Consider the following 23,368-nt stretch of genomic DNA (forward strand, 5'->3'; position numbering starts at 1 on the left):
AAAAATCAAATATAAAAAGATAGAAATATTAAATGTATTCTCTTCAAATCATAATGCAATGAAAATTACATTCAACAGACAGTGCAAAGATAGATTAAAAATCAAATCTAATAATAAAGAATAAGTGAGTCAAAGAACAAATCATTGAAACAACCATTTCATTAAAGAAAATGACAACATTGAGACAGTATACCAAATTTTATAGGATACAACTAAAGCAGTACTTAGAAGAAAAATTATTTTTCTAAATTCTTCCACAAATGGAAAAAGAATGGATCAATGGATTAGGCATGCAACTTAAAAAAACCATGAAAAATAACAAATTAAAAATTCTCAACTGAGCATAAAATTGATAATCATGAAAATCAAAAGTAAGATTAAGAAGATTGAAAGTAAAAATAAAATAATTAAAAAAATAGAAAGCCATTGATTAATATGATTAAAAAGAAGAAAAAAGAAACCAAATATCCAGTATCATAAATGAAAAGGGTGAAATCACCCCCAATGAAGAATAAATTAAGGTAATCATTAGTAAATATTTTGTTCAATCATATGCCAATAAATCTGACTGAGTTGAAATTGATGCATATTTATGAAAACTTAAATTACCTAGATTAACAAATCAGGAAATAGAAAGTCTAAAGAACCTCATCTTTAGAAAAAAAAATTAAATAAGCCATTAGAGAATTCCCTAGGGAAAAAATTTCCAAGGTTAGATGGGTCCATGAGTAAGTTTTACCAAACATTTAAAGAGCAATACTACTTGAACTATTTGGAAAAATAGGTGAAGAAGGATTCCCACCAAATTCCTTTTATGACACATAAAAAGCTAAAACAGAGAAAGAAAATTTTAGACCAATTTCCCTGTTGAATATTGATAGCAGAAATTTTGAACAAAATACTAGCAAGATGAGTATAGTAATATATTATAAAAATTATGTACCATGACCAGGTGGGATTTATACCTGGAATGGGTGGTTGGTTCAAAATTAGGAAAACCATCAACATAATTAACTATATCAATTATAAAACCAAAAATCATATGATTATTTGAATAGTTGTTTTACAAAAGCTTTTGAAAAAATATAGCTCCCATTCCTTTTAAAAACATTAGTAAGCATAGAAATTAAGGGAACTTAATTTAATTATCTTTAAAAAGATAAGTAGTATCTTATCTAAAACCATCAGCAAGCATTATCTGTAGTAGGGATTAAGCTAGAAATCTTATCCAGTAATATAAGGAGTAAAGTAAGTATGCCCATGATCACCACTATTATTCAATTTAATATTAGAAATGTTATCTATAGTCATAAGATAAGAAAAATAAATTGAAGAAACTAGAATAAACAATGAGGAAACAAAACTATCATTTTGCAGATATGATCATATGCTTAGAGAACCCTAGAGGTAAACTTTTTAAATTATGCATCACAACCTAATATGGGGTCTTATATTTGAATGTGGAGGTTGCAAAATTATGATTTGTTATGAGTAAATGTTTGATGTATATACCTATAAATCTGGAGTTGTGTAGAATTTCTCAGGTGAAAGTCAAAGTTGCAGGATATAAGATAAATCCACATAAATCAGAAGCGTTTCTTTATATGACTGATAAAACCAGCAGTAAAAGATAGAAAAAGAAACACAATTACAAAACACTTTTCACACAAATAAAATCAGATGTAAACAATTGGAAAGATATCAACTGCTCATGGGTAGGCCAAGTCAATAAAATAAAAATGACAATTCTGCCTATACTAATTTATCTATATAGTGCCATACCAATCTATCAATCAAATTAGCAAAAAACAAACAAACAAACAAAAACACTATCAAATATAGCTAGAAAAAATAATAAAATTCATTTGGGAAAACAACAGGTCAAGACTATTAAGAGAATTAATGAAAAAAAAGGAAGATAGATTAGCATTACTAGATTTCAAATTATATCATAAAAGAGTAATCATCAAAATTACCAGATATTGACTAAGAAATAAAATGGTAAATCAGTGGAATGGACTTTGTATATAAGATATAGTATTTAGTGACCATATTAGCCTAATGTTTGATAAAACCAAAGACTCCAGGTTTGAGGATAAGAACTAACTAATAAAAACTTTTAGGAAAACTAGAAAACAGTAGGACAAAATAGGTATAGATCAAAATCACACAGTGTATAAAAGTCAAAATGAAAAAGGTGATACTATAAGCAAATTAGAAGAGCAAGGAGTAGGCTACCTATCAGATCCATGGGAAGAAGAAAAATTCTTGACCCATCAAGAGACAGAGAGTATATGAAATGCAAAATAGATAATTTTGGTTATATTAAAAAGCTTTTGTACAAACAAAACCAATGCATCCAAGATTAGAAGGAAAGCAGAAAGCTGGGAAACAATCTTTGTCGCAAGTGTTTTTGATAAAGGTCTCATTTCTCAAATATATAGAGAACTAAGGTAATTTATAAGACTATAAGCCATTTTCCAATTGATAAATGGTCAAAGGATTTGAATAAGCAATTTTCAGTTGAAATCAAAGCTGTCTGTAGGCATATGAAGAAATACTCTACATCACTTTTTATTAGAGAAATGCACATTAAAACAACTTTGAGATACCACTTCACACTTATCAGTTTGGCCATTATAATAAAGAAAAGAAAGTGATAAATGTTGGAGAGAATGTGGGAAAATTGGAACGCCATTGCATTGTTAGTGGAGTTGTGAACTGATCCAACCATTCTGGAGATCATTTTGATACTATTCCCAAAGAGCAACAAAACTGCCTACCATTTTATCCCACAATACCATTACTGGGTCTGTATCCCAAAGAGATCATTAAAAAAAGAGAGAGAGAGAGAAAAGGATCTGCACATGCAAAAATATTTATAACAGCCCTTTTGTTGGTGGCAAAATATTAGAAAATGAGGGGATGCCCATTGACTGAGGAATGACTGAACAAATGGTGGTATATGAATATAATGGAATACTATTATTCAATAAGAATGATGAATAGACAGATTTCAGAAAAACTTGAAAAGACTTTTATGAACTAATACAAAGTGAAATGAACAAAATCATAAAAAACAGTATAGCACAGTATTAGCAAATTGTGTGATAACCAACCATGATTGACTTAGCCCTTCTCAACAACACCATAAGCTAAGACAAATACAAAGGATTCACAAAGGAAAATGCTATCCACAACCAAATAAAAAACTGATGGACTCAGAATGAAGATCGAAGTATAATTTTTTTTACTTTATTCATTCTTATGATTTTTTTCTTTCCTTTTTATCTGTTTCTTCTTTTACAACTATGACTAATATGGAAATATATTTTACATGATAGTGCATGTATAAACTATATCAAACTGCCTACCATCTTTGGAAGAAGGAAAGGGAAGAGAGGGAGAAAAATTTAGAACCCCAAATCTTGTAAAAATGAATTCTAAAAATTTTCTTGACTTGCCATGGAATCAGGGGACTTGAGTTCAAATACTGCCTCTGATGCTTACCATCTGTGTAATCTTGTTCAAGTCACTTGAACTCTGTGCCTCAGTTTCTTATATATATAAAATGAAATGAATGCATTGGACTAAATTGTCCCTAAGTCACTTCCCAATTCTTAAATATAGGATTCCTTGTAACATCTTGGGGAAGAGAAATATTATAAATCGGGAAAATCAGTGAAGGATGGAAGTGATATCTAAATTAGATTTTAAGTGATAGGTAATTCACCTGATCACAAAGCTTTAAGTTATTCAGACCTTAAGAAAATCTCTCTGGATTGATATTTCAGTATCTAGACTGTTTGGGGATAACCTGGAATGGCTAACAATTTTACGTGAAAGAGAAATCTACATTTCCATCTAAGTCCTTTTACTTTGTTGATGTTGTTTAGCCATGACTGACTATTTGTTTCCCCATTTGAGATTTTCTCAGCAAAGATATTGCAGTGGTTTGCTGTTTCCTTTTCTTGTCCGTTTTAATAGATGAGGAAACTGAGACAAATAAGGTTAAGTGACTTGCCCAGAGTCACACAGCTTTTTAGTGTCTGGGGCCATATTTAAATAAAAGTCTTTCTGATTTCAAGCCTGGCATTCTATCTGCTTTGCCATGACCTTGTCAATCATTAGTCGTATCTTTCATAATTGTTAGGCATGGAAATATATGGAAAGACAATATTTGAATGTTAGGGTTGAGGGTTACTTTAACATATTAGAAAATGATCTGTATGATTCTTATAGTAAAATCTTGACCACACAAATGTTGTCATCATTTCAAGTTATTCAAAGAATAAAAATAATTTGCTTTTTATTGAGAAAATCATGTACAATATGCTCTCAGCCTAATGGAAGGGATTTGATATGTGGAGATATGAAGCAAATGATGGGTTATTTAATATTCATTTCATGCTCATAATGTCATATAAGATAATAAAAAGGTTGGTCTTTGCTCTCTAAGGTTTAGGTAGCCTTAATACTGAGAAGCACATATTGGAAAGGAAATGAATAACTTGAAGTAGAAAAACATAGAAAATTTGCTCTCTATAGGGAGGAACTGTGCATTGAAACTTGCTAGGTTACGGAATAGCTAATGAATTAGAATGAGGCAGTAATCATTGCTTGAAGTACTTTCTCATCATCTTACATAAGCATTTGCGAATAATAATATTTAATGAAGTTCAGTGTAGTACAGGATAAAGTATTGATATGATTTTGATGCTGAAATAAAGCATTAAAGTTGGGTAAGCCATAGTTGGTATAGTAACATCTACCTTATACTTGAGATGTGTTTACCAAAGAGTTACTATTTAGCAACAGTATTCACTGTTTATATTGTTAGCACATATGAGCTCTTTCTTTGTAGTGCTTGCCTCCTCTTTTGAATGTAGTCTAGCTTAATATATTGCATAATGTTTCTACCTTGCACAATTTAAATTTCTATAAAAGGACAACTGTAAGTCTCTAAGTTGTCCTCACTTTCATTTTATTGTGTTTTTGCTTACAGGTTCAGCAATTTAAACAAGATCCCCGCCCAACAACATGCCTCCATTCTATTTTCAATGTACATACAGGAGATGAAGTCTTTTCCTATGAGGAATATGGTCATCTTCAGGTAAAATTAATTATCTTACATTAATTACATTAAAATTTTCTGATATTTGTTAATAGTAGACCAGTAACAATTTTTGGCAGAGCAGGCTTTGGAATTAAGTCTCTAAATAAGGAGAGATTTGGATTAGGTGATCTCTTGAGTTTTCATCTAACTTTTGATCTTATTATGTGAATACTTACATGTCTAATTATTCTATGATCAGTATGCTGCTTATTCCATCATTCTGTTTTGTGGTCAGTGTTGCCATTTCCATCATTGTATTCTCATGATTGTAGAGATCCCCTCCAATAATGTAGATCTCCTTGCCTTCTTTTTTCTTTACTGACGTTGGCATGGTGCTTTGTCTTCACAAAAAATTCTCAAATGTTAGAGTTCAAATGTTGGAGTTTGTTCTTCTCAAAGCAAAGCCGGTTTATTTATTTATTTGTCATTTTCTTTTTCTGTCCTATTAGCCAGTTCAATACATGTGAGTAGTATCTCAGAATTGTATTAATTAAACAACTGTGTGGTACCATCTCACACTTATCAGATTAGTTAAAATGACAGGGAAAGATAATTATAAATGTTGAAGGGGATATGGGAAAACTGGAACACTAATACATTATTAGTGAAGTTGTTTCATAAATGATTTTTTTTCTTCTGAAGAGTGCATATTGTACTCGGAAGTACCACTTCACACTTATCAGATTGGCTAAGATAACAGGAAAAGATAATGATAAATGTTGGAGGGATGTGGGAAAACTGACGCACTAATACATTGTTGGTGGTGTTATGAATTAATCCAGTCATTCTGGAGAGCAATTTGGAACTGTGCTCCAAAAGCTACAAAACTGTTCATACTCTTTGAGCCAGCAGTGTGTCTTTTAGGTCTCTATTTCAGAGAGATCATAAAAAGGATAAAGGACCCATATGTGCAAAATGTTTGTAGCAACTCTTTTTGTAGGGACAAGGAAATGGAAAGTGAGTGGATGCCCATTAGTTGGGGAATGGCTGAATAAGTTCAGGTATATGAATGTAATGGAATATTATTCTATAAGAAACGATCAGCAGGCAGATTTCAGAAAGGCCTGGAGAGACATGTGTGAGCTAATACTAAGCGAAATGAGTTAGAACCAAGTGAACAACAATAACAAAATTATGTGATAATCAACTGTGTTGGACAATGAGGTGATTCAGGGCAATTCCAATTGTCTTGTGACGGAGAGAGCCATATATATCCAGAGAGAGGACCATGGAGACCTAATGTGAATCACAACATAAAGTATTTTCATCTTTTTTGTTGTTTGCTTTTGAAAGTTTTTCTCTCTCATTTTTTTTTTTCCTTTTGGACCTGATTTTTCTTGTAGAGCATGATAAATATGGAAATATGTTCAACCTATATTAGATTATTTGCTGTCAAGGGAAGGGGGGAATTGAGAACAGGGGGAGAAAAATATGGGATACAAGATTTTGCAAGAGTAAATGTTGAAAATTTTTATTTTGAAAAATAAAAAGCTATTATAAAAACAAGAGAAAAAAATGACATGTATCATAATTTTTTTTTTGGATGGATCTTAAGTGTTCATTTACCTTATTCTTTGAACAAGTCATTATTCAGGCCATATTAAATCCTCTCTGTTCCTATTAATTGTTTCCTCATTTTCCCTTCATAATTCCCATAAAGGAAATGCTAGTATTTTGTCTGAGGAATATTAATTCAACTCTTTTTCCTTTCCCACTTTGATTATTTAAGGCAGAGGTATCAATCTTTAAGTTCTACCCCATAAATTCATGAAAGTATTATAGGGAATTTTTTATTTTTTAAATAAATATTTTTAAAATAAGTAAAAACTTAGTATAACAGATATAGTTTTGTCATTTTCTTAGTCAATATGCATCATTGAAGGGATCCATTTCTTTTAGTTTGACAGTACTGATTTAAGATGACACCACTGATTTAAAATTGTTAGTTAGTTTCTTGATCTTTTTTATTCTTATCTCTTGAAGATAATTTTCTTTGTTTTTTAATAATAGCATAAACATGAAAATTGTCTTTCTTTTGAATAATTGTATTTATAAATCAATCAATAATCTATCAATAGACATTTATTCAGTGCCTACTTTATATCAGACATTGTGTTAAGCACCAGGGATACAAAAAGAACCAAAAGATCATTCCTGAGCTCAAGGATCTTACAAACTAATAACTATATATCTATAATTTCTTTTTGTACCCAGTGTTTCTCAAGTCAAATATTGTGCTCATCTATCTTTGTCTTTGAGGAATGTCCTAAATGACTCTTTTTGAGGGCCTATTTTTTTTTCATTGATAATTAGATATGACTCGCAGAATATGTTGTTTTGAGCTCGATCTTGAATTCTTATTTTTCCTTATTTTCTCTTATTATCTTATCCTTTGCAATATATTATGCGTCTAGAATTATTCTTGGCTAATTTAAATTATGTTTCTATAGTCAAAGTTCTTCCTGGTCATTTACAAAATATTTTGTTCATACTAAAATATAAATTGTTAAGTTTAATCACTTTGTACCTTATTTATTATGGAAATTTTGTTCTTTTTTTCTTCTGCTATTTTTCTGCTTATTTGATTTCGATGTATCTTATTTGGTTGATAAGAATTTTGTTACTATCTGAATTCAGTTTATTGTAATATTCAAAAAGACTGATGAATATTCTTGTATTATTTCCTACAATATGGTATTTGACTTTGAAAGATTCATTTTGTTCTTCTGGGTAGCCTATTATTTTTAAGTTGTCACTGTTCAGAGCAACCTGTCAGTCACTTTGGCTTTCATAGTTTTGTTTTCCTAAAGGTTATTGCTTTTTGCTTCTTTTCTGCCTAATTTTCTTCCACTTCTGTTTTTTTGTCCTCCGTATTTATTATTCTCTCACTAACAGTCTACTTTTGAGATGGCCTCCTTTGTGTTTAAGTGCTGTTTGTTTTCTTTTTAATTCTTTATTGAGAGCTCTGATTTAATTTCATTCTTAATATCTCCTTTTAAGATATTATTTCTTTCCTAGCTGTGTGACCCTGGGCAAGTTACTTGGCCCCAATTGCCTCAGGGGAAAAATATTATTTCTCTTTTGAACAATTCTTACTGTTATTTATCAATTTCTAGAAAATCTGCAAAATTCTATTTCATTGGAGACTGCATTGAGGTTATTTGTATTTTAAAAATACATTTTATTGACATCACAGTGATTTCCTTTTACTATTCTTTTCTTCACTAAGTTGAATCTTTGTGACAAAGAACAGTTAACTAAAAACAATTTATGCAAAATATGTATACTGTTCTTTCTTAGCAGCCTCAAAAAATTCAAACAATTCTTTCCCTTCAAATGTGAGGGAAAAGGTACATTTTGCTTTTATTTCCTCCAACAGCTTTAGGATTTTTAAAATTACTAGAGTTCAACTTTCTCTTAAGAGTTCTTTTGCTGTACATTGTTGCAATATAGTTCTTCCTCTGTATCACTTCATTGTATCTTATCATAGTTCTTTAAATAATTTTTTTCATTTCTTAAAATACAATAATATTTCAATTTATTTATACACCATAACTTTTTTTTTTTTTGCCACTTCCTAAAGAATGAGCAAATCTTTTGCTTCTTGTTCTTTACTACCATAAAGAGTGCTACCATGGGGACAGCTAGATGGCACAGTGGATAGAGGACCAGCCCTGAAAGTCAGGAGGCTCTGAGTTCAAATCTGGTCTCAGACATTCAACACTTCCTAAGTCTGTGACCCTGGGCAAGTCACTTAACCGCAATTGTTTTAAGAGGAAAAAATGTGCTGCCATGAATGGTTTTGTATATATTACATATTTGTTTCTATCATTAACTTCATTGGGTTCTAGGTCCACTAATTGGATTACTGGGTCAGAGGACTGATTCAACAAAAATTTTCCATTTATTTGCTTTCATAGTATAATATTTGATGGTTATGGTCTGACCTCCTGAATTTTACACAGTTATGTAATAAAAACATTCATTAGATGCCTGCATTGTTCTGGGGCAGCTAAGGGGTACAGTAAATAGAGTGCTGGGCCTGGAGTCAGGAAGACTTATCTTCTTGAGTTCAAAGGTAGCCTCAGACACTTACTTCCCACATGACCCTGGGCAAGTTTCTTTACTCTATTTTCTTCAGTGCTTCATCTGTAAAAATGAGCTGGAGAAGGAAATGGCAAACCACATCAGTATTCCTACGGAAAAAACCCCAAATGGGATCACAGAGAGTCAGACACAGCTGAAAATGACTAAACAACAAATGTGCCAGGCACTGTGCTGTGTGATAGGGATATAAAAATAGGCAAAAGACTGCCCCTGCCTTTAAAGGTCTCACAATTTAATGGAGGAGATAAGCAAACAAACATGTACAAACAAGTTATATTACAGGAAAAATAGGAAATGTTTTAAAAAGGCATACTAGAATTAAGAGAATTTGGGAAACGCTTCCTTTAAAAGATAGGCTTTTAATTGGGTCTTAAAGGAAGCCAGAGAAGCCAGTGGGCACAGATGAGGAGGGAGAGCCTTCCAGACTCAAGGGACAGTCAGAGAAGATGGCAGCTGCAAGATGGAGTGTCTTGTTTGTGGAACAGCCAGGAGGCTCACTTCACCAGAACAAAAAGTATAATTGGGGGAATAAGATGTCAGAAGACTTGATATAGGGTAGTAGATTTAAATGGCAAAGGTCTTTGAATGCCAAACAGAGCATTTTGTGTTTGATTTTGGAAGTGAAAGGAAACCAATGGAATTTATGGAGTAGAAGAAATGGTTAGACCTGAGCTTTAGGAAAATGACTTTGATGGCTAAATGGAGGATGAATTAGAATAGGGAGAGATTTGAGTGAGATGTATCCCAGAAACTGGTGTCTTTGGGTTTGTCAAACACTGTATTATTAAAGTTATTGGCTGTTTTGTCCTTTGAACCTAACCTATTCCATTGATCAACTAGTCTATTTCTTAGCCAATACCAGATGGTTTTAGTAACTGCTGGAAAGCCAGTGCTTTTCAATGAATTAACCCAATGGATTAATTATATTTTAGGAAGAAGGGGGCCTTCATTTACTACTATTATCACAAAATAGTTTCAGATTTTAACTTTTCACTTGTTTTCATAACACATTATCCTGTATGTTTCCTCTTGATCTTTTTTCATGTTGTCATTTTATTTCAGATAAATGCTGTATCCCTGTACCTTCTTTACCTTGTGGAAATGATTTCCTCAGGACTTCAGATTATCTACAACACTGATGAGGTAATATTATCTACATTTTTACAGGAATAAAACACATTTCTTAAATGTATCTCATTTGTTTTTTATTTGATTTATTTTCTACAACATCAAATTGAGTTATTTCTTTTTTTCTTTTTTTCACATGTTCATTTATCAGGAAATACAGAGCAAGAAAGTCTTTATATTTTTAGACTCCAACAATAAAAATAAGCAGAATATGTCAAAGGTTATAAGATTTCATTATTGTAAAGACTATTCATTGTGTTCTGAAATAAAAATGTGTAATTTTCTAAAAAATTTAATAAGGATAAAAGGGTAATAATTCCAGCAGATTTTTCCTTCTCTTTTTCTTCTTCATGCTTCATTGCTTTTATTGCTTGGGCTTTAAAAATTAAAAGAAAATTTTTATTGGTATCATATTGTGTTCTTATTTTTTGCTGTTTGAACATCAGCAGAGTGTTTGATATTTTCCCAAAGACAAATACCAAATCCCTAGTTTTAGGTTTTAATAATATCTATGTTAACATAAATGTTCATTATACCACTTATAGACTTAACTATTCACAAAGACATATGCTCCTTTTCCCATATAAAGCCCCACACAGTGCTCTGGGTTAAGTAAAATGAAGATCCTATTAGAGCTGACCACCTATAACTACTTACTAATTGATTGCTTGAGTTATTTTCTGATATTCAGCATATTTGAAAGTATATAATTCATTAAATACCTATCTATGCATGGAGCAGTTCTGCAAATAGAAAAGGAAAAGGAAGGAAAACAAAGGAAAAGCAAGGAAGAAATAAGAAGTGGAAAGAAAATTCTTGTTCATCAATTTTTAAATATTTGAAACTTAGTTTGCAATCTATTAATTCTTTTAGCTTCTACCATAAAGGCAGTATTGATTTAACAAGAAAGGAAGAACTCTTTAATCAGAGAAAAATAATTTAAAATGGGTGGTTTTTCACATTCACTTCTCCAAATAAGTGGAGGCTTTGGTTGCATTCATTTCAGTGACTTATATTAAATACTTATTATGTGCACAGGAATGTATTAGATATTGGGGTTTCAAAGATGAAAAAGGACAAGGTCTTTCTCTTCAAGGTGTTTATATGCATGTATATGTACATACACATTAATCCATCTGTTTCTATTTGTCCATTTGTCTGTCTATTTTCAAATTATTATAATGGAAGCTAGAGCTGTGATTCATTAACATTTTCTCAACAAAATAATAGATTCAGAGTCAGACAACAGGATTCAAAATTCCGCTCCATCATTTATAGATGTGACCTTGGGCAAGTGATTTAGTCTTGTTGGGTCTGTCTCTTCATTCATAAAATTAGAGGAATAGTTTATTTGATCATTTCATACCCTGAAATGTTCTGTTTCTATATCAGTTTGTGTTTAAGGCATCATGGCATAGAGGAAAGAGCCCTAAATTTATAGTCCTGGTATTAATACTTTCAATCTGTATGATCATGTCCACTTTTTAAATTCAGTGCCAAGTACCCAATACATGATTGATTATAATAATGAACTTTCCACTAAGAATATCAGATTATTAGAAAGCAGGGTCCAAATAGTTTTAAATGGGTTTTTTCTTGCATTGTTTGCAATCCCCTCTAGATACAAATTATGTCCTGTGCATTTAGCAAATATTTATTTAATATGTGACTGACTACAAAATCAGATACATTTTTAGATTCTCACCCTTCTCTCCCTCATCTTACCTCCTCTATTACCAGTACTTATTCTCAGGAGAAGCAAACCTACACATCTTAGAAGATAGTTACATGGATTGCTGTGGCTAAAAAATATTACTTAGTGATAAACTTTTTAGTGATGAACCTTTTGATTGTCAGCTACATTGATGATCCTTGGACAATGATCCATTAGTGATCCTTCTAGAACTGTGCTCTGCTGAGGGCTTTCACATATATTTTGTGTATATCATTAAATGTTTTTAATATATATTCCTCCTTTTGTTGTAGTTTTTCAAAGGCTTCAAGATGTTTCCATTTTTATAATTGTGGATGCTTCTACTGATACAGATTATAATTTCCCTCACACAATCTAATCCCTACAGATTATAATTTTAATGTTTTCTGTGACTGGAGAAATGTGTTACCTTCTGGTGATGAGCATTTTTAAACTTGAGTAGCTATATGCTTAGACACTAATGTCACCTTCTAGAATTAGGGTCATTTCCACACCCGGGTTCAGAAATAGACTAGCAAGTTAGTGAATTGTCTGTTATATATTTATGATAAAAACTGAAAAGTGAAAAAGAGCAGATTCAAACTTCTGCAATTTGTCTACTTATTTTGCCTTCTTTTTCCTTTGGAAAGACGCTCATATGTTGTATAATGAAAACATCCTGCTCTTTAATTGATTAATGAAGCTGTCATTTGCATGGGAAAGTGAGAAAGTTAATGAACTGCTTTGTTGTATTGAAAATGCAAGGACAAGTGTTCCCACAAATGAATTGTCTAATGCAAAGGAAATTAAAGTGTCCAGAAAAAAGGATTTTCTATCATTCCCTTTTCCTGATTCCCCAAAAGTTCTGGCTGACTGTAGTTCTAAACTTGCATTTAATGCTGTTTCTTTTTTCCTTTTGTATATTATGGTGGGTTTTTCCCCCTGTGGCAATTGAGGTTAAGTGACTTGCCCAGGGTCACACAGCCAAGAAGTGTGAAGTGTCTGAGGATCAGATTTGAACTCAGCTCCTCCTGACTTCAGGGCTGGTGCTCTATCTACTGTGCCACCTAGTTACCCTGTTGTTTTTTTAATTACATATGAAATAGAAAGTACTAGCTATCTTCAGCATAGCTTCAAGAATCATAGAAAAGAGCAAAAGGAACATTTCTAAAACATTTTAAAAAGTGAGGCTTTCCAAACCTTCCCCACGCCCACCCAAAGGTCTTTTTTTTTTTAAACTTAAAGCATTAAAAAACAAAAACTACTACTCTTCTTAGCTTTTGCCCATTCCATGTAAAGTTATAGAGACTTGTCATTCAACTGAAGACAAAAGATGTTACATATTTGAGTGTGTCCAAAATAAAAATTAAAAGTGGTTTCTTGTCTTTTGTTTCTTATCTGTGTCCTTTATAGTAAAAATCTATTTTTTTTTTTTGGAGAAATCATGTTATAGTAGAAAAAATACTGATATTTAATGCTACCTCTGGTATTTGCTAGTTGTCTCTGAAATACTATTATAAATAAATAACACATACAAAATACTTTTCCTCTCTGAGTCTTAATTTTCTTTATTATTAGTGGTGGAAAATAATGCTAGCAATATCTGCCTATTCAGGAAAGTACTTTAAAATAAAGCTTAAAATGCCATATAAATGGGAATTAATGTTATTAGGAACGATTTTAGATGACCAAAGTGGCTACGAGGATAGAATTTAAGTAGAAATAGACTTTTGACAATTCAGTATGAGTAAACTCTGTCTTAGAAGACCATAATAAAAACAAATAAAAAATAAGCAATCTTATTTAGCCTGAAATAACGAGATATTTCAGCTTTTGAAAAACCTTTAACACAAATGCTCTAAATTTGGTAACATAAATACTACTTGATACAGCATTTTTAATGATGTCTTTTTTATGATAGTGAGGCTCAGAGGCTCAGTCTTAGTAATCCAGTATATCAATTGAATTTTTAATTGCGATTTTTGCAATAGATTTTCATCTTTACTTATCAAAGCATGATATTTTGGGGCAGGTAGGTAACACAATGGATGTAGCACCAGCCCTGAAGTCAGGAGGAACTGAGTTCAAATCTTGTCTCAGACACTTAACACTTCCTGGCTGTGTAACCTTGGGCAAGTCACTTAACCCTAGTTGCCTCAGCAAAACACACACACACACACACACACACACACACACACAAAATCATAATATTTTTAAAATAGCTGTTTTAAAAGTAAGTAATTTTTAGGAATTATTTAGTTTTTTTTTTTTTAATGCACCTTGAGGTCATATTAATTGAAAAATTAGGAAGGTAAAGGAAAATTCATTTCAGTTTATAATATAAAGTGTTTCTTTAAATTGTAGGTTTCTGAAAATTATCAAATATCAGACATATTGAATATTCAAAAAGAAAATTTATTGACCATGTCAGATTTTAATTTTTAAAAAAATTTTAAAAGTCAGAAACATTATCATTGGAAGTTCAATAAATTGCAAAAGTACAAATAAACAATAAGCTGCAAATTGATAGCTTAATCAAGTCTATCAGGAAATACATGTATACTATATGCCATTACTCTAGACATAAATATGCTGTTTTTATTTACAATAGTAAATACTTAGCAAATGGATATTTTATGACTACATCTATGAAGTCAGTTGCTAAAAATTAAAAGAATATCTATAGGATAGACTTTATACTAAGTTAGCTAAAGAGTCTGTTGATCTAGTCATTTTTTTAAAACTGTAGTATATTATTTTAAAAGTAAAGGGCTTAGAGACAAGTTTTGTCAATGGAGACCTGTGCATTTTAAAAAAAAAACCATTTTTTTTCAATTTAAGATACTAATAGCTAAAACTAACAATAGTTAACATATACATGATACTTTAACATTTGCAAAACCTCTTACAAATATTACTTTGTTTTATCCTCACAACAATCCTGGGAGTTAGGTACTACCATTTTATAGGTGAGGAAAATGAAGCACAGAGAAACTAAGTGATTTTCCCAGTGTCCATGATTGTCTTATGGTATGATTTAAATTCAGATCTTCCTGATTCTCGGTCAGCACAACCCACTGTACTACTTAGGTGCCTGTCTTTTTTTTTTTTTTTTTTTTTTAAGGATAAAATTCTCAGGTTTTTTTACATTCTTTTAAAGTTGTAGTGACTAATACAGACAGAATAATTTTAAATGACATCTTTTTTAAATAGTTTGCTTGTAGCCCAGGAATAAAGAGGCATAGCACCTACCTTCAACTTGCTCCCATCTCTCTCTTCCTAGATTACAACTGGCTTTCTTTATCCTACTTATACTTTGCTCCAGTAGGTTTGGATGATAAGCCAGCAACATTGTGAGTCACAAATGTGATCGTGCAGCTGTTGCTTAAACTTTTTTCTATAGTCCTCTGTTAAACCCTAGTGGAGGTGCGGTAGGAAGGGACTACTACTATTATTACTACCACTATCATTACTACTACTACTGTTACTACTTCTACTACTACTATTTCCTACTTCAGTGATTGAAGATCTGTTAGCATGCTTCTTGTTTACACAAAATCAATCACAATGGTGCCCTTGAATCTTAAATAATGAAACATTTATGAAATAACAAAAAAACCCTGGAATGTTTATATTTTCTCAGTAGAAGGCAAGAACAAGAACAAACATATTAAGAGAAATCTGACAGAGAAGAACACAAATACAGAACTCTATATACTTGGAGAGTATGGTAGATCTTCATATTTTGGGTCTCTTTAAAAGAGAGTTTGCACCATTTATCACCTGCTAAGCAAAACCATTCTTCTATTATTTAATTTCCTACTATGCAAAAATCACTCTTATTGAATCAGTGAAAAACTTTTTTTTATACAGCCACTCTTGTTAGGATCCTGAGAAAATATTATCATCTTTTAGTGTCAAACTATTCCCATTAATCTGACAAACTGCCAAATACTTCAGATTTGCTCTGTGTTCTCACTTGGAGTCCTAGTATGTGTGTGTGTGTGTGTGTGTGTGTGTGTGTGTGTGTGTGTGTGCATGCATACTTTAGTATGTGGTTTTGTGGTTAGTATAAGTAATAGAATGCTGGATTTGGAGTAAAAAAAAAATCTTAGTTCAAATCCTCACCCAAACACTGTATATTAATAAAGGGCTTTCTAAACTTTAAAATACTATTAAATATGAATTTCTTTGGTGGTATTATTTCAGCAGTGCTTCATTTGTAAATTTTCTGGTGTCATTTTCCTTAATTTACACTAAAAAAAAAAAGAATTACAAATTTGTCTTTTTCTAATCTTGCTCATAAAAAACTGTGTTTTATAAATTTTATTTATTTACTTTATAGTTGATTTCAGGAGCTTAGCCAATTCTAAATGTGGCATAAATCAACCTTGTTGAGTTGTTTCAGTAGTTTGTCAACTTATCTTGCTCCTGAGATTAACTTCTTGTCAATTGCAATTCAGAATTCTATGTTAAAGGCAGAATAAATAGGAAAATTTACTCTGTCTTTATAAAATTGACTTCCAAAAATAACAATGAAGATACCAGTCTGATTGTAGTGTTGAAACTGAGAGGTTATCCTGCTTCCTACTATATTTGAGCTTGGTGGCACAATTCATTTTATCCAGTTCACATAGAACAGTTTGAAATATCATGTATATAATCCCATTTGAAGTGATTATTTAAAAGGAACTGCCATATTACTCATTGCTATTATGCAAGGAATCATTAACAGTCCACAACTGTGTTTCATTGTGTGAAATATTCTTCATTCACCTCAAAAGCAAATACAAAATAAATAATTTTTATAAATAATATATAAACTGAAATGATTCAGTAGCATTTAAGTGGTTCAATGGCTAGAGTGCTTCTCTTTAGGAAGATCTAAATTCAAATCCTTCCCCAGATACTATTTGTGTGGCCACAGGTATGTCATTTAATCTCTTTCTGCCTCAATTTCTTTATCTCAAAAGAATAATAATTACTCCCAGAACTTTTATGAGTTTATGGGATTACATTTTATAAGTTTATGGGATTATACTTATAAAACACTTTGTAAATCTTAAAGCACTATATAAATGCTATTATTTATCTTCCTCAAAGAGTAAATGTTAAGTGAGAAAATTTTCTCTTATCTTTCTACAATTATTATCTCTGATATAAACTATCCTCTACGGTTTGTTATTTAATCAATCATTTCTTACCTTGTATATAGAATAATATTTTATCATATTTCAGTTATCCTAATCGAAGATATTTGGGAGCTTATATACATAAACTAACCAATTTCTGATAAATAGTTCTAAAGACATCTATAGAATAATTGACTGGCCTCAAACAGATTATGGCAAGAAAGAAGATGTAAAAATCATACAAATTTCTCTTTTTTTTTTTTTTAGCGCAAAAGAGAATAGACTCATAATGTCTAGTAGTATGATTAGTGCTGAAAATTTTCAGTATTAATCTAACAACTATTAACTGTGAATCAGAAGTGGAGGTAACACCTACTATTTTCTGACCTATTTTGACTTAGTTTTGATTTTTTTTTCCAGGCTAACATATCGGAATTAGTTCTTCTAAAATACAATATCTACAAATTATGTAGGATACTATTTGGTTGATGGTGCTACTTCTGACTAGGGCAGTACCGTCCACATTTCCTATAGGCAATGTTAAGTTTTCCTTCTTGGTTACAGCTTTTGAGTAATAAAATATAACTCTAAGTAATCATATATTTCAAATATTGCCCTTAAACATAATTGTTAAATCTTTCAAAGAAACATAAACATTTAGGTACAATATATCATGTTTTTAAATATTGCCTATTTTTTATTATTTTAATTTTTGTCTCCACATTTTAAGCATGACATGAAAAAATTGGGCAATATTTAAATAGTTTATAACATTAGGGGTATTATAAAGAAAGGACTGCGATTAAAATGTAATTTAAGTTATTTAAGCTAGAGCAAAGGAAGACATTCATTGATAAACACTGAAATAAGGTACTGAGAGACATTATCAATTCAATGGTGGAACCTCTAAGACTAGAACTGATGCACAATTGTCCTTGAAATTTTACTTATGTCCTGTTATTAATATGATATTTTAATTTTTTATGTAACTTGATGGCTTATACACATAATTAACCAAGGGACACTATGAAATAGAACTATGAATACCTTCTGAGGTGTTGGCCTTAAAAAACTTAAAACTAAAGAATCACTTGAATAGAGTATCTAATTTCTTGAATATTTTTTGGGGGGAGTTTCTGATTTGGGAATATTGGTTCCATTTTGCTTTTGTGAATTAGATAAATATATATACTTATCTTAATAGGAATTTGCTTCTGCTTCTGTGACCTATATTTATAATATTTGGGAGGGCAATGAGGCACTGGGCTGCAGAGTGTTAAAATAATGCCTTTGAATGTAGGTAGATGCCTGTCAAAAGACACTTTGCATAAAAAATGATGCAATTTTTAGAAAACATTTCACAACCTAAAATAATGTTGATTTCATTCAGTATTCATTATTTGGAAATTTTCAGAATATTACACTGAATTTATTTTATTAAAAGACTTATATGGCCAGTCATATTCTTTAAAGTCTAACTAGGATAGATACTTGCATTTCAGTGTTCCTGAATTTTTTTTAAAAAGTCCATAATCAAGGATTTTTACACCTGAAAACATTTATTTCATAATGGCTAGAGTATGGTGGTGATAAGAATGACCATTCCTGTATAGGATTGAGGTCGATTACATAACTAGAAGAATTAAAGAGGTTGAGGAAATAAGAACCTAGGATGTTCAAAGGTGGTAGTGAATATATTAGAGAAAAAGACTTGTTACTGATGGGGAGGGAGGAAAAAGAAGGAATCACTATTCAGAGGTCAAAAGATGACAAACACAAGAATCTGGCCAGGATGACATGAATTTTAAAGGAGAAAAGAGATAGTTGCTATGATGAGACCAGAAGGAGTATATGAAATGTGAGTGGAAGCTGAATATGCCAACTCCTATTCATTGTTCTTTTTGTGTCAGGGGGTTAGAGAGAAGCAGTAGCAGTCTTGGAGAAGAATATAAGTGATCAAGTAACTTCAAAAGGATGTTACATATCAGCAAGCAAGAGGATGGAGGAAATCTGAAAGGAGGATATCTAGTGTGAGAAAGGGTTCTTTAACATATAAAGGATGGTTCCACAATATTCAGTGGAGAGAGAAAATTAGATTTTAATTTGGGCGGGGAGCACTATTCTTTGCCCTAATGCTGTGATGATCTTGGGCATTATATATGGCAGAGATCTCCAGGTCACATAGTATATCCAGGAACAACATGTCTTAGTAGAAAGGTGACCTCAGAAGAAAAGCATGATGGCTGCAGGATCATAGAAAAGAAGTTGATTTTCAGGGCTTGGGACACTCTAGTACTTTGTGACAGTTTCAACTGAAGTATTTGAAAGTATTTTAAGCTTACACAAGAAAGATAAGATTCTAAGAAATTCTGTAAGCTATGGTGGTCATACCATAATAGCAAAGCTAAAATAAAATTTTAGTTCTCTAGTTTAATGAAGAAGATACTTGAGTAATATAAATTCACCAACTTTAAAACAAGTGGAGGAAGAGAGACCTTAATACAATAATTAAACATTATAATGACATCACTTCTAAATATTATTTTTACAGATAACCCTAAGAATCTAGTTCATTAATCAGATATATACTTGGGGTATAATTTCTCTCTGTGATGAAATAACTTTCAATTAGATGCAAGTTGAACCTCTTTTCAGTAAATGTGCCTATTACAGGAATTTGCTCTAAGTTGGGATGGTATAGTGGCTATTTCATTGTGAAATACTGCTGCAAAGTTTCAGTGACAGCTTGGGTGTTGGAAGTACCTTCAGCTCTTCATTGCCTAATTTAACTCGATAGCCCTATGATATAGCAGTTACATTAGCATTTTCTACCACTAAATCTTAAAAGTGTTGATGAATAAAATCAGTTAGGAGTCCACATGTAAGGAATGCAAAATATTTGCTTGAGAATTGTCTTTTGTATATGTAAAAATTTCTAGTGAGACAGCAAAATGACTTCTTTGTAAAATATAATTTATTGGTAGTTGTCAAGGTGAGAATACTAGGGAATTAAAATATATTGACCTTACTAATTTCAAAACCTTTTGTTATAGCATCCTCAAAAATATAGCATAGATAGCTTATGAATTATAAAAGTCTTTTCAGAATTATCGTCAAACTAACATGTATATATGGAAAGCAGAGTAGCAAGCTCTAAGAGTAATATGAATTAGGTGGGTAGATTAATAACATATTTCTCTCTTCTCTAATTAAACTATGCTTAGGCATAAATAGCTATTTATAGTTCCTGATGTGACAGAAAAGATTGTTTATCAACAACCCAAGTCACCTATTTTTAAATCCTCAGTCTTTTACTCAGCAATCTCAAAGCAATCTGAATATGGTCCTATATTGGCTTCAACCTCTCAAGTGTCATGTGAGCTCAATATTGATTGCAGATAAGATAGAAACACTAAATTTAGCATTTTGATGTCTCTTCTACTAATAGCATACTCTTCAGATAGCTGTGGTTTGTTTTTTTTCTTTTCTTTTTTGGGGAAGTTTTGACTTTTTGGAAATCTTAAAAGGACAAATATAAGTCTTGCTATGTGAAAATTTGACCTGGCTTGCTTAAAAATTTCAAAAAGTGTTTGGTGAATATTTATAGTTTTGATATTTTCTGTGGTCTACTGACATTTGAAAAACAGATTCTTTTGCATCTGTTTGAAATGTGCTAGATTTGTCAAATTTTTAAGGATATTTCAGTACAGTTTTAATAGGTTTATATACTTTTTTCTTCTGGAGACCATTTTTGGTTAAAATTCCCTGGATTTGGACATTTTTACCCTTGTCAGCTATGTGATATAGTTATAATAGAATCTTATCATCTCAGGAGAAATTCTTTGAAGAGTTTTCCAGGGAAAGTATAGCTTTGCAAATGTCTCTTGGATTTAAAAAAAAATCTTCATCTTAATCCAAGAACTAGTTTAAAAGATAACATCAAGATAGCATATGATTAGAAAAGGAGGTGAGAGAATCAAACACATGATTCAGAGACTTCTTACTTGTTACACTAGAAATGTTAAAAAAAAAAAAAAAGATAGAAATTGGAAGACAACCTCTAATACATAAGACAGATCTTCCATGACAGAAGACAATGATGAGTAACAATCACAGAAATGAGAAGGTATGTGTGGCTTATGATTTATATCAGTGGCAGGAATTTTACAATAGGGACATATCTTAGGATTTAAATAAAATGTTGGCATTTTGTAGAACTAGCCACAGTTTTCAGTTTCCATAATTATCCTGACCCAATCCTGACTCAGTTTCCCTTCTTCTCAAGGCTCTATCCCTTCAAAACTTCCCCTCCCTCTTTATCAGAATATTTGATAAGGATAAAAGATCTTATGTTTTAGAATATCAGGATGCCTCTCCCCATCCCAAGCTATTGTAACGTCAGATACTGTCTTATCAAGATGCCTCTCCCTATGTCCAGGGTGCCTCCCCCCATTATGTCATCTCATCTCCAGTGGCTCACCCCACCCTATCAGAATCCTGTTCCTGCTCTCAGCACCCTGACTCTGCCCCTGCCTCAGTCTACTCCCTGAGTCTGAGCCACGGGTATCTATGTCATTGAAACTGATTGTTTCCTGGATTCTTGGAGACTCATTCAGCCCTGGGACCAAACTATGGATCCATTTGGTTCCAGTATATCTCTCCATTAAATAAATTATTAAATACTCTCTAATCTCTCTCTTGCTCAGATTGTCCAGCATTACATTTTGGAGGCTTCCCACCAAGATGTTAGAAAATGAACAGGATTAGAGATAAGAGACTTTCAGGTCTCTTCCTTGGTCCTCAGGGTGGCTGAGGATTTGAATTCTTGGCTTAGAGAGGCTGCCCCCTGGATTTTTTTCCAGAGCCTCTGGGAAAGAGAGCAGTTTCCAGCCACAACTGCCTGATGGTAGACACCCCCATTTCGGCCAAAGGAGAGTAAGTGTATCTGAGTACCTTTTGGGTACTATCTGGTTAAGACCTGTTCTGTTCTGTCTGTATATGCTAGCATCTGGATTCCCAGAATTATGAAATGTTGAAAGGCATAAATTCTGGGAGTAGGGTCTTCTGGATGCAGGGGACCTTAACCGGGTATCTTAAGACACACTTGGTTCTGTGTGCCAGTTGGTACAACTCTGGGCATTCCAGAGTATAAATCTAGGTGTCTTTTTTAAAGATACCATCTAGCTAAAAAAAAAAAAAAAAAAAAAAAAGCTCTGTTTGGATTTTGGGTGGGAGCTGATAGCCCCTAGTCTGTGTTAAATGTTTGTTTTATGTTGTAACTGTTCAGTCAATGTCTGTGTTTTATGTGTTGTCTGTCCTGTTGGTTCGGAGCTCTGCTAAATTAAGAAATTTGGGAGTTAGGGGTAGTTTAAATTTAGGCATGGCTTGAATGGAGTTACCCTAGATAAGTCTTCTGAAGAGAAAACATCTGATTAGAATGATTTTTAAAAATGTGTAAAATAATTTTACTGTCACCTTTGCATGCCATATTTGTTCTGACTATTCTTTTGGGAAGTTTTAAATTGTGGAAATAATTTTACTGTTGCCTATGCAGGCTAGATTTAGTTATCTTTGAATGTAAGATCTTAAGAACTTGTTGGGATGAAGTTCTGTTAACTTACTTGAAAGGGGTCACTTGTCTCCAATTAGGGTCTGACTTTTCTAAAAGCTTCAACACAAAGTTGAAGCTTAGGAAAAGACCATTGGCAAGAGCAGCTATGTGAAATCCTCTCCTACCCCCAACCCAGTAAAGTTTGGGTGGGGTAGGGATCTTTTGTCTTCAAAGGTGAAGATTAAACTCACCCCCACTGCTCTCTGCTAGCCTAGTTAAGCCTGCTGGGCAGATTAGCTCCCCTTCCCTCCCTCCTGTTTCTTTGGAGGTGGAGTGGGAGGAAGACAGCCACGTGGAATTCCCTCCAACCTAAGTGTGTTCCAGCCTCTTTCTGCAGAGGCTTGGCTTTGGCAAAAGATTTCAAGAGATAGGCCCAATTTTAAGTTAACTGATCTATAATTTGGTAAGGCTGTTTCTAAAGGATATTTTAAAGAATCAGATTCTTTTCTGTAGAATTGGGTATTCTGTATAAATTTAATTGATTGTATCATGAGGTTATGCCCATAGTTTTTCCTTGCCCTTTTGAAAATGTTTCTGTTAAATGTGAAAGCTAACTTGTGAACTTACAGAAACAAATTTAT

The 23,368-nt window shown here is 32.1% G+C and overlaps 1 protein-coding gene across 5 annotated transcripts in view; it reads left to right on the forward strand.

Annotated features, from left to right (window-relative positions):
- The window catches only part of PHKB (phosphorylase kinase regulatory subunit beta), a 234,724-nt gene that overhangs the window by 56,751 nt on the left and 154,605 nt on the right, over window positions 1-23,368 (forward strand). For all 5 annotated transcript variants that reach the window (XM_051979792.1, XM_051979793.1, XM_051979796.1 and 2 more), the window contains 2 exons: window positions 5,006-5,113; window positions 10,286-10,366. In XM_051979792.1, the coding sequence (XP_051835752.1) occupies window positions 5,006-5,113; window positions 10,286-10,366 (189 nt within the window). The remainder of the gene's footprint in view (window positions 1-5,005; window positions 5,114-10,285; window positions 10,367-23,368) is intronic.

Source organism: Antechinus flavipes, chromosome 2 (assembly GCF_016432865.1).
Source record: "Antechinus flavipes isolate AdamAnt ecotype Samford, QLD, Australia chromosome 2, AdamAnt_v2, whole genome shotgun sequence".
Classification (NCBI taxonomy): Eukaryota; Metazoa; Chordata; class Mammalia; order Dasyuromorphia; family Dasyuridae; genus Antechinus; species Antechinus flavipes.